Source organism: Ambystoma mexicanum, chromosome 3q (assembly GCF_040938575.1).
Source record: "Ambystoma mexicanum isolate Mex_15411 chromosome 3q, UKY_AmexF1_1, whole genome shotgun sequence".
NCBI lineage: Eukaryota > Metazoa > Chordata > Amphibia > Caudata > Ambystomatidae > Ambystoma > Ambystoma mexicanum.
Window position 1 is genome coordinate 1,276,604,931 of NC_090926.1, and position 12,131 is coordinate 1,276,617,061.

The 12,131-nt window shown below is 47.1% G+C and overlaps 1 protein-coding gene across 1 annotated transcript in view; it reads left to right on the plus strand.

The window, feature by feature from the left end:
• Positions 1-1,360: 1,360 nt before the first annotated feature.
• TNFSF14 (TNF superfamily member 14) overlaps positions 1,361-12,131 on the plus strand; it is a 221,901-nt gene continuing 211,130 nt past the window's right edge. Inside the window, exon 1 of the mRNA XM_069604333.1 lies at positions 1,361-2,278. Coding sequence (XP_069460434.1) covers positions 2,072-2,278 — 207 coding nt within the window. The 5' untranslated portion in view covers positions 1,361-2,071. The remainder of the gene's footprint in view (positions 2,279-12,131) is intronic.

A 12,131-nucleotide genomic window follows, 5' to 3' on the forward strand; every position in this document is an offset into this window, starting at 1 on the left:
CGTTTTGCTTCCAAGGCGAGTATGTTGCCCCTGAGCTATCCTCTCGGGAGGGCTGGGAAGGGGCGGAACACCAAAAATGGGGAAAAAAGCCTGTAGGCAGTCCCTCGCACACCCACAATTGTTTGGCACAAGTAATTTCATTTTCATGGATTCGAACACGCAACCTCTTGGCAGGGAAATGGCCATGCAAGTCCTTCATATAATCTGCCATCCGAATACATGCATAAGTACACTTGCACATAGGATTTGCAACGCGGATGTGGGGTTGCATGTCGGATTTTGGGGTGCGTGTACTCAACTGGGGTTCCGATGTAACTTAGGGGTGCGCGTAAGCAGTGTAGCGGGGCGAAGGACTGGTTTATGGGGGTTCGCACGCAGATTTTTAGAATTTAGGCCGGGTTATGATTTTTCATACAGAAGTTTTTGGGGTGCCAGGAACAGTTACAGCAGGGCCCCCGAGATGCAAGTCTGCTTGTGCGGGACCCCACGTACCGTTAGAAGGGTGTGTGTATTCGTGCACGGGGTGAGTGCAAAGGTAGTTGATCTGTCTGTTTATACTTTGCATGTGGGCATGTCGGGGGCGTTCCGGCCACGCCTTGCAAATCGGGCTAATTTGCGCAAATATTCCATGAAAACGTGGGGCGCGCATTTTTATTCTGCATGCAGGCTAGCGCAATGTTCTTCTCGGCGCGCATCCCTTGCCGGATTTCTGCGCACATTTCCATGAATCGTGCCCTAAGCCTATGAGGAGGACCCACTAGAAGAGGCTGCAGGCAGAAACGCTTTAATAATGTACTTGTCAAGACTAGGTCCTAGTATTTTTTTTAAATGATAGTTCCATTGTTGTAAATGCTAAGTGGCTTTGTGATATGGTTTACCGTATTGATTTGCATATTCTTAAAAAGTCTTATCTTACTTTAAACTGTTGGTAGTTATTATGTTGTTTTATTGTGTTGTTGTATATCTTTGTGCACATATATAATTATGTGTATTGTTTTATGCTATTGTACATCGCCCCTCTGCTTTCAGGTGAGGGTGGGCTGTAAATAGATAGAGTCAAGGAACGCACATCAGTGGGGCACACAGAAATAGGATTGCACAATCCACACAAAGGGCAACTGATGGTGAAGGCACTGTGTGTAGGGCACCCTTGCAGCACTGCTTGTGTTGGGACCCCACGCTGAGGCTTTACATGTGACTGGGAGCTGGCCCTTTAGGTTGAAATCATACCTGTTAAACAGCACCACTGATTTCTTTAAAAGCAGTAACACTCCCTCCCCCACTGGGAGGGGAGGGCGGGCTTTCACACCCAGTTTCATCTTTGCTTCGACTTCAGAAGTAAGTCAGTTGAAATGAATTGCCGGACACTGCGTGCAGAGGCTGGCGGGGGAGTGTGTGTGGGTTTGCTGCTCACAGAATGTGTCAAGCTTTCATTTCTCAGAAGACTGGAAGCCCCCACTGGCGAGCACGCCCCCTTCTCTTGAATCTGGTAAGCCTTCAGCCAGCGGCACCCTCGGACCTGCCCAGATCCCTGAACCCGGCACAGAGGACAGCCACGAAACATTGGCTACTCCGCTCCAACTCCACCGTAGGCCGGTCCTACGCTGCTCCCACTCTGTTAGGGTGCATTTACTGAAAGGCTCTCCCACCGAAGGCAACGCCTGCTCAACCGAGATTCCATTGGGGATCAAACCTACCCATCTCTTGATGCTTGGAGACAATCCTCTGCTCTATCCTCATCAGTGTCAGTTTCCACCCACTGGGGATCCACTGGAGACAGTATCTACTCCACCTGAGACTGGTTCTACTCAAGTATCTCTCCATTATTGACAACACGCCCAGCTCTGACTCTGCCAGAGGTATTGCCCAATCAGCTGCGACTCCAATGGATACAGTTCCTACTCAACGCTAGTACCGTCTTAGGCAGTTCCAGCTCATTTCCACCACTGTTTAGGATAGTTCCTGTTCAGATCGTACACGCGCTGTTCTACCACCGTTACAGCAGCATTTGGCCACCTCCAGATCCATCTGAGCCGGGTCATACTTACATTGAGCACCAGTCAGCACCAGAATGGACCCCAAAGTCGTGTACCCTTCGGTCTTCGTGGTGGAAGGACATGCGCACAGTGCCCCTGTGGTGAAGGAGAAGAAGAGGTCCTCGCTGTTGCAGCCCGCGCTGCTTCTGCTGGTCCTCCTGGCCTTGGCAGGGCTGGCTGTGGAAGGCTACTTTCTGAGGGGCTTCCAGGAGGATCTGCAGACCCTGACCTCGCAACTGACGGTAAGTGAAAACTGGGGCAGGAAGGGGACTATGGGTGCAGTCCAACAACGGCCATTGTCATGGGGTCCTTAGGTGACAGGTCTTGGGCTACCTCCCAATTAGTCTCATCTTGGCTTGGCTTCCTCTTCCACCAATGCCCCTGACATGCCCACCCGCGCTCCATGTTTGCACAGCACGGTATGAAGTTAATTTCCAAAAGTATGCAACATGGCAGAGGTCCTCTTCCTTGAGTGCACATCACGGCCTGGGCTCACTAACCATATGTGCACAACCTTGACTAGAATGGGACATGGGTGATTGGACTTGTGTGCATTTAGGCCCATGTTTGCACTTAGCAGTAGGGCTTTTGGCCATGTGTGCAGTTGGGGTTGGACAAGGGTTATTGTCTTGTACTAGGGATTGGCCAAATGTGCATTTAGATTTGGACATGGGTGATTGGTCAAGTGTGCACTTATACTTAGACATTGCTATTGATGAGATGTGCTTTTAGTCTTGCACATGGGACTGGCCACGTGACTCGCGTAGACTGGGACTCACCTAGACTGGGACCTAGGCCATGTTTGCACTTAGAATTGGAGTAGGGTAATTGGGCTAGTGTCCCTTTATACTTCGACATGGGTGACTGCCGATGTGTGCATTTAGTGTTGGACTAGGGGAAATGGCTATGTGTGCATTAGGCATAGACTAGGGTGATTGGGCAAGTGTCCCTTTATACTTCAAAATGGGTGACTGCTGATGTGTGCATTTAGTGTTGGACTAGGGGAACTGGCCATGTGTGCATCAGGCTTAGAATAGGGTAATTGGGCAAGTGTCCCTTTATACTTTGACATCCGTGATTGCCAATGGGTGCATTTAGTCTTGGACTAGGAGAAATGGCCATGTGTGCATTAGGCTTAGACTAGGGTGATTGGGCAAGTGTCCCTTTATAGTTCGCCTTGGGTGACTGCTGATGTGTGCATTTAGTTTTGGGCTAGGGGAATTGGCCATGTGTGCGTCAGGCTTAGAAAAGGGTAATTGGGCAAGTGTTCCTTTATACTTTGACATCTGTGATTGCCAATGTGTGCATTTAGTCTTGGACTAGGGGAATTGGCCATGTGTGCATTAGGTTTAGACTAGGGGAACTGGCCATGTGTGCATTAGGCTTAGACTAGGGGAATTGGCCATGTGTGCATTAGGCTTACACTAGGGTGATTGGGCAAGTGTCCATTTATACTTCGACATGGGTGACTGCTGATGGAACTGGCCATGCCGATGTGTGCATTTAGTCTTGGACTAGGGGAATTGGCCATGTGTGCATTAGGTTTAGACTAGGGGAACTGGCCATGTGTGCATTAGGCTTAGACTAGGGGAATTGGCCATGTGTGCATTAGGTTTAGACTAGGGGAATTGGCCATGTGTGCATTAGGCTTAGACTAAGGTGATTGGGCAAGTGTCCCTTTATACTTCGACTTGGGTGACTGCTGATGTGTGCATTTAGTTTTTGACTAGGGGAACTGGCCATGTGTGCATTAGGCTTAGACTAGAGTGATAGGCCAAGTGTCACTTTATACTTCAACTTGGGTGACTGCCGATGTGTGAATTTAGTGTTGGACTAGGAGAATTTGTCATGTGTGCATTAGACTTCGAATAGGGTGTTTGGGCAAGTGTCCATTTATACTTCGACATGGGTGACTGCCGATGTGTGTATTTAGTTTTGGACTAGGGGAAGTAGGCTTAGAATAGGGTGACTGGGCAAGTGTCCATTTATACTTCTATATGGGTGACTGCTGATGTGTGCATTTAGTCTTGGACTAAGGTAATTGGCCATGTGTCCATTAGCTTTCGACTAGGGGAATTGGCCATGTGTGCATTCAGTGTTGGACTAGGGGAATTAGGCTTGGAATAGGGTGACTGGGCAAGTGTCCATTTATACTTTGACATGTGTGTAGGCCAACTCCCCGACCTACACGTTCAAAGTCCCAAGAAATGAGGCACACCCCAGCGGGGAATGAGACCAGGAGAACAGGCTGCAAGAGTTTAGTCGTTTATGTAAAATTGACATCCAGAGAACTCTGCTGCCCGAAAGCGCTCTGGCAAACATTACAAGTGTGGCAGCTTAAGAGGGTGAAAATCGACACAAGTGACATCATGATATAGGGGACTACATAGACACAGGGTTGGGTAAAACATTCAGCTACATATATCCTTGATGACGTTGCTCCCGCTGGTTTGGTTTTTCAGTTGGTGGAAGGGCACGTGCCACGAGGTCCACTTGCCTGTGTCCGTGTGGGGTGAGGGTCAGCTCAGGATGAAGCAGAGCAGGCACTAACTAATCTAACATAGCATATTGTTTTGAGCATGCACTAAATAATCACTACGGCTCCTTTGAGCAAATCATTGTAGTCTATACATTCTAGGTTTGTGATAACAGCATTATTCACTGGGGGCTTGTGGGGTTTATCAGGACTCGGGGGTCGTGGTCTGGGTGGGATCATTGATCATGGAGCGGGTCTGGGCACATCAAAAGAACTAGGGGGCATGCTGACATTCGTTAGTTCCAAGGTGCAATATACTGTGACAGAGGTTGGCTTTTGTTAGTTGGGGCACACTGGGGTGGGCATCACACCACGGTTACATGTCTGGCACATCAAGAGAATACCTAGCGGGGCCATGGGGTTATACTGGCAGTAATTTTCCAACAGTGGTTGGTCTCATTCACAACAACTGATAATGGAAAAAGGGGCACAGGATTTGTACAATTCTTATGCAGCGTGGTGAGGTTTGTGTTCTTAGAGGGGCTGTGTTTCCACATTGTTTTCACCCCGGCCCATATCAGGGTCGACCCTTCTCGTATCAGGTTTACCCCACTCCCCCTTCTTTTATGTCCTCTACAATAAAAAGACACTGTGTAATACCACGCTATTAAAAACAATATTACAGAAGATAATATAATCGAGTACTTGATTCCGCATTCGTAACTATACCACTTGTTATTCCTAATAACTACCCTATCACTAACTAAAATTGTGTTGTCCTCGGTGAGTGCAGTCTTTTCTCCCATTGTGTTACCTGAAGGGGCAATATAAATTGGTTAAGTAACATGCATAAAAAACATGTTCATTTTTACAGTTCTTATTTCCCCTACTCTGTTATTCTATCTACTATTCTTCTTAGATGTGCACACCTCTTCATTATTTTCATCTCCTATTTATCTTATACACAGTATTTATTCTTATACCTTTTTTACTTCTTCTATCATCATAAAATATTTTTCTCATTTATTATTTTCTTAAACCATTTTTGGATTGAGACGATGCGCTAGGGAAGTAGAGAGGTAGAGAGGTAGAGAGGCAGAGAGGTAGAGAGGTAGAGAGAGGTATAGGGAGGTATAGAGAGAGAGGTAGAGAGAGGTAGAGAGAGGTAGAGGGAGAGAGAGAGGGAGTAGGAGCGGGTGAGGGAGATGGAGATCTAAATCCAGAAAGACTGCGAGATAGTGAGAGATATCAATTGATAAATACATAGCTCCATTTCGTTCTTGATGATCTTATGTCCTTGTTATTTGCTCTTTTAAAACTTTTCCCATACTTTTTCTCATGCAGTTGCAACTTCATTGCTGTAACCTTGGTCAGTTTGAGGGATTGCACTATCGCGTGCCTTTCTCATATGTGACAAATGCACCCAATACTTCAATCCCTTGACCTTCACTGCCGTGGGTGTGCAGTAAATGACCTCATATGGGCCATGAAACCTTAGAGAATTCCACCTCCTTACAAAACTCCGAACATAAACATTCTCACCTGGCATTAGTTGACCTTTTGGGCTGTCATGTGCTGGCATGGCAGTATCTGTCGCAACATTCTCTGTGAATGGTGGTGCAATTTGTCTTGCTATGCTACGCACTGCGCAAGTCAAATTGGTGAGGTATTCCTTGAACTCATCCCCCAGCACTGTGGCAGCTCTGTGAGCATCCGAAGCTCCTTTTATCAGGGATAGTGGTGTATGAATGTGCCTGCCCGTGACTATTTCATGGGGGCTTAAATGGTGGTCCTTGCTGGGTTGCGTTCTGAGTTGGAACAGTGCTAGTGGTAAGCAGTATACCCAATTCTTCTTTAATGTGTTATACAGTTTGGAAAGTTTGCTTTTCAGTAGGCCATTGATCTTCTCCACCACGATGTTAGCCATTGGATGATAAATGGGACACGGTTTGTGCTTGACCCCCAGCAACGTCGTAACTTCCTTGAAGAGGTCATTCACAAAGTGTGTGCCATTGTCTGATCTTATCACATCACAAATGCCCCACCTTGAGAAGACCTCACGTACCAAAAACTTTGCGGCGCATTTTGCGTCAGGGTGGGGGCACGGCCCAGCCTCAACCCATCTTGAAAATGGACACACAATCACAATTAAGTACCTTGCTCCATTACACCTTTCTCCCATGTCCGCGTAATCAATATGGAGCTCTCTAAATGGTCCTATTGGTCATGGCAGTGTTCCTCCTAATGTCCTCAATGTCATTCCCGAGCTGTATGTCTGGCATGTAGTGCACTCTATTGTGAATTTGGACAGCTGTTCTTGCAAGTTCGGAATAAACCAATGTTCCTGTATGTCTGCGGCAATGTGTTGTTTTGTCACATGTGTTGGGAAATGCAACTGCTGAAATGCAATTTCTAGTAGTTCCACTGGCATCACTACCTTCCCTGTTAACTCTTGCCTCCATATTAAATCAGTCACTGATTGTTTGCACCCTCTTTTAGCCCATAATTCCTTTTCCTCAGTGGGCGCACGCTTTTAAGTTCTATTACTTGGGAAATTGGCGCATTGTTATATCCTTCTCCCTGTGTCTCTGTTGTTGGTGTTTTTATAATATATTTTGTTGTTGGTGGTATATTGAAATACGCAGCATCTTTCGCTGCTGCATCTGCTGCCGCGTTTCCCAATGTCTGTATTTGCTGTATGGGCCTGGCATTTTACCAAAGCCACTACTGACGGTTCCGCCAGGGCCTCTATTAATTCATTTAACAGGGTGGCATGCTGCACCGGTGACCCATCTGCCCTGTGAAACCCTCTACGTCTCCATCGTGATAGCCTTGAGTGAACCGTCGTTGTTGCATATGCTGAGTCAGAATATATTGTTACTGCACATCCTTTAGCAGTGCGCTTCAATTAGTGCTGTCAATTCCGCTGGTTGAGCCGAGTAATAAGAGGGTAGGCGTTTCTGTACAATGATCTCATATTCTTCCTCTTCCATTCTTACAACTGTCGCCCCCACATGTTTTTCTCCCATTTCACTGTCTATTGACGCTGATCCGTCAACAAAATATATCTCCCTCCTGCAGCACGTTTTCACTGGCTTTAGGAATATCATCCCCTTCACCTTCATATGTAGCACAATCGTGTGTTTTAATGTCTTCCACTGTGCAGGGCTCTGTGATGAACGTGGCTGGGTTTACTAACTTGTACCTAACGCCATGGACATTGGGGCTTGATATGATTATCTCATAAGCTGTTGCTCTCTGAGTTGTCAATGTTGATTTTGATCTTTCCAAGATTGCAAATAATGAGTGTTCAGCATACAGAGTTACTGAGCACCCCATGACAATTGTGGCGCTCTTTTCTATTGCAAAGGCCGCTGCAGCGAGAGCTTGTTCGCATGCAAAGTTATCCTGCTTTACAGAATCGAGTGTGCTGCTATAATAGGCGAATGGCTTGTGACCTAATTAGGTTTTTTGAGTCAGCACTGCAGTCATAAGTATGCCATTGCTGTGTGAAAAGAGATAAAACTCCCGATCATAGTCAGGGTTCGCTAAAAATGGAGCGTGTGTGATGAGGTCCTGTAATTTAAAGAATTGTGTCATCATTTCATTCGACCATTTTATTGGGACATTATTCTTTTGCGCTTCCTTTAGAGACTGTAACAGTGGGCGTGTGTAAGCTGCATAGTCCAGTATCCATGCACAGCAGTAATTACATATGGCAAGACATTTTTGCATGTCTTTTACTGTTTTTGGTATGATCATGTGACGTATTGCTGCTGCTCTGTCTGGTATAATTCTCTTACCATCTTTTGAAATCAACTGCCCTAGGTAAAGCACCTCTGCTAGGCAATAGTGCAGCTTCCCTTTGTCCACCTTGTATCCTTTCGTGGCCAATAAGTTTACCAGTGCTATCGAATCAGCCCTGCATTTCTCCTCACTGTCACTGCAGACTAGTACATCATCTACGTATTGTATTATTGTGCTCTCTACATCAATATTGCCAAGATCTTCATGCATGATTCTGTTACAAATGCTGGGGCTCTCACAATATCCTTGGGGTAATCTGCAATGCTCTTATCTGTTTCCCCCCAGTGTGAACGCTGTAAGGTACCGGGAGCGTGGGTCAAGAGGTATCGAGAAAAAAGCGTTTAAGTCCACCACTATAAAACAGGAAGCATTTTTTGCTATGCTGCACAATATTGATGCTGGATTGGGACTAATGGGAACTCTTTCTGTATTACGTCATTGAGTGGGCGTAGGTCTTGGGTCTTTCTCCATGCCCCTCCTTTCGCTTTTTTGATTGGAAAAATTGCTGTATTACATGGTGAGTTCGATGCACTATTATCCCTTGTTCTAGTAAGGCATTTATTGTTTCTCTTATACCCTCCTCTGCCTCCCTTGATAGTGGGTACTGTTTTACTCTCGGTGAGAGGGCACCTGGCTTTAATTTTATCCTGATTGGTGTGACCCCTTGCAACAACCCCATGTCATGTGGGCCTGCTGTCCATATTTCCGGCAATACTTTTTCCATGTCCTTTTCAAATATAGTGGGTGGTATGTTAACACTGGCCATGAGAGGGTTGTGTACCTCTCTGTGTTGAATCATGATGTCACATGGCACACTAATTTCCATTATTATCTCTCCATCACACTCATTATAAGTAAATAGCTCTTAATCAGTTAAATTGCGCAACATTATGTTTGGATCATTGCACAACACTGTTCTCCATTCGCATCCATGTGTGTCCAGTCCTATCACCGCAATACGCTTGCTTGACACTTGTACCCCTTCCAAATCAATAGACAGAATCGTTCCCGGGACGAGATCTGTGTTTACAATTGGGTGTAAAATGAAATCTGAAGGCACCTTCCATTCCTTTCTTGTTATCTCTGGCACCACCGTGCCAGCACTCTGATGCCATAAATAAACATGTCCATATCGATAGGTACCCCCCTTACCGCAACTTAATTTGTCATTGTGCTAATCATCAACATTGCCCGCATGGGGCACACTCCTGGGGTGGAACAAACTATTCCCTTCTCGGTAAAGGATATGGTCATGTTCAATTTGCCCAGAAGGTCTCTTCCTAACAAATTTATCAGCGAGTCTTCATGATACAATAGGGGCGCTCGCACTGTTTTCCCTCCACCGTTATGCCAAGATCTTTTGTGTAAGGAACTTTTAAAATAGCCACAGAGAACCCCTGTGTTTCCAAATTTCTGCCTGAGAGCGGGAACCGGCCTTCCATGAGGCACGATTTTTCAGCTCCCGTGTCTACCATAAAGATGAATTGTTTGTTTCCTAGCTCCGCCCCCACTAGTGGTTCCTCTTCTGCACGTAGGGTGGTAGATAGGACTGGACATGCACGTGCTTTCTGTGGGCTGTCCTAATCTGCATATGTCTCTGTTCCTGGAACAGAGAAAACATTGTCCCCCACCACTGTTACAACCCGAAAGGCTGCTGGTGCACCGTTGGCGGGTGTTGCAAAAATATTAGTGCTTGCATTTGCCATAGTGTTTTGTCTTGCCATTTGCTGCGGCATACCTCTCTGTTGTGTATGTTGTTGTGGCGGCTGTCTCTGCTGCATTTGTGGTTCTTTATAGCATTGTTCCTGTTGTCCATTCCCTCCCATAGGTAACCCATAGGGACTGCCTGGGTGTGGGTGGCTTTATTGCTGCTCATTTCCCATGGGGGGCTGCCCTTGGTAGTATCCCGTAGGTGTCATTCTGCATTCCCGTGAGTAATGTCCCCACCTTCCGCAGGTCCAACATGATCCTTGTGGTCCTCCCCTTGCCCCGGCCCTCCAAATCCTCTATTTCCCATTCCTCCAAAGCCACCTTTTCCTCTCATAGGCCTCCCCTGCCATTGTGGCCCTCCGTACTGCTCCTCTCCGTCCCACTGCTCCTGCCCGTTTCCTGTCCATGTTGCCGCCATCCTTACTGGGCTGCTTTCTCCCCCTTCTTCTCCTTCCTCCTGTCTGGCTGTTGATGTTGTGGCACCCACTGCTGTGAACTTCACTAATTTATTCTGCACCAGCTTCGCTTCATCTGCCAACCTTCACTGCACTATCTCCTTCTCTCTTTCTTTGATCCTCCTACAGTGGTGTACAATTATACTTTGAATCTCTGGCCAGACTTTGGCTTCTATCCCAGCTATTTTATCCAAGGCCTTCTGTACCTCCTTTGGGAGCCCCTTTGTTATTATAAAATAGAACAAGGCGGTCGATTGGTCCCACGGCGTACCAGTTTCACTTCTCCACAGGTCTTGCAACCGAAGGGTGAATTGCGTAGGCTCCTCCTCCTCTCCCATAGTGCACTGCATCACTAAGTGTAAATCTGGAGTGTCTGGAAATGTCCTTCGCAATGCATCCCATACTTGAGCCCTAACGTTGTTAAATGCTGACCCGTCATGGCGGTCACAGCTCATAGTCACTCCTGGAAACCCTGCCTTTACCCACACTGCGTCTGCTTGATCACCAACAGCCGACACCAACAAACTTTTCACATCCCCTATAGCTAGAGGGACCCCTACCGTGTGTTTTTCAAATGCGTGTATCTACTTCCCCGCCCCACCCGAAAGTGGGGGGAGGAGTTTCAACAAATTGTTCTTATCCATCTGTGCCCATGGTATGTAGTGGGGACTCCCTGCCCCTTTGTGTACTAGAGGCATCTGTAGCTTTGTTTTTCCCCCTCTCTTACTTACCGTTCCCTTCTTAGTTTTACTTACCAGAATGTTTCCTACTCTCTCTCTCAACCTCCCTTGCCACCTGGGCGGTGACCTAGCATCCACCTGATCGAAGTGGACTGGCAGCGGTAATCCCGCTGCTGCCGCTCCCTCTTCTCGTCTAAGTCATTCCATACTTCCTCTACCTCCTCCTCTGACTCCCTTTCTCCTTGTTCCTCCCCTCGCTGGCTGTCTGGGGTTGTAGGTCGTATTATCCTAACAGGTTTGCCATTTAGGTGAAACAGGAACTTTCCCGACTGCCACTCTTGTTCTTGACCCCTTGGAATTTGCGCCGGTGGTGGCGGGGGGTGCGTTTGCCCCTGCAATTCTTGTCCCGGCAACACTCGGCGGCGGTGTAAGGTCATCTGTTGTCAATGGTGGTGTTTCCCCTCCCCCGGCAGCATTTGGCCCTGATCACACAACGCTCTCATTCGTGTAATCTCCATCTGTGCATGCACCAGCTGTCTATCTAAGTACCCTGTTAGTCGTGCAATATCCACTGGAGGGGCACTGGTTGGTCCATATAGCCCTCCAGTCTCATAGGGAGGCGGGGCGGTGGGTGATGTTGCTGATCTGGGTGTGGAGGTAGTGCTCGCTGCAACATACAGGGGCTTGCTATAACCTACCGCAGTCCTTGTTAATAGCGGGTACATTTTTGTGGACTTGTTCTCTTTTGGCGGTGTCACATATTCCCCCCTGCACACCCTTCTCCCCCTCCTGTACTTCTTCCTTTTTTATAGTTTCATTCTTACTCACCTCACTGCTAGGTGTTACCTCTTCAAACATTCGCCATAGATCTAGTACTTCCCTTCTATTCTGTAACTGCTTACCTCGGTATTTCTCCAGCAGGTGCACTGACACCAGATCCAGTACCCTCTGGCCATATAGGTTGTAC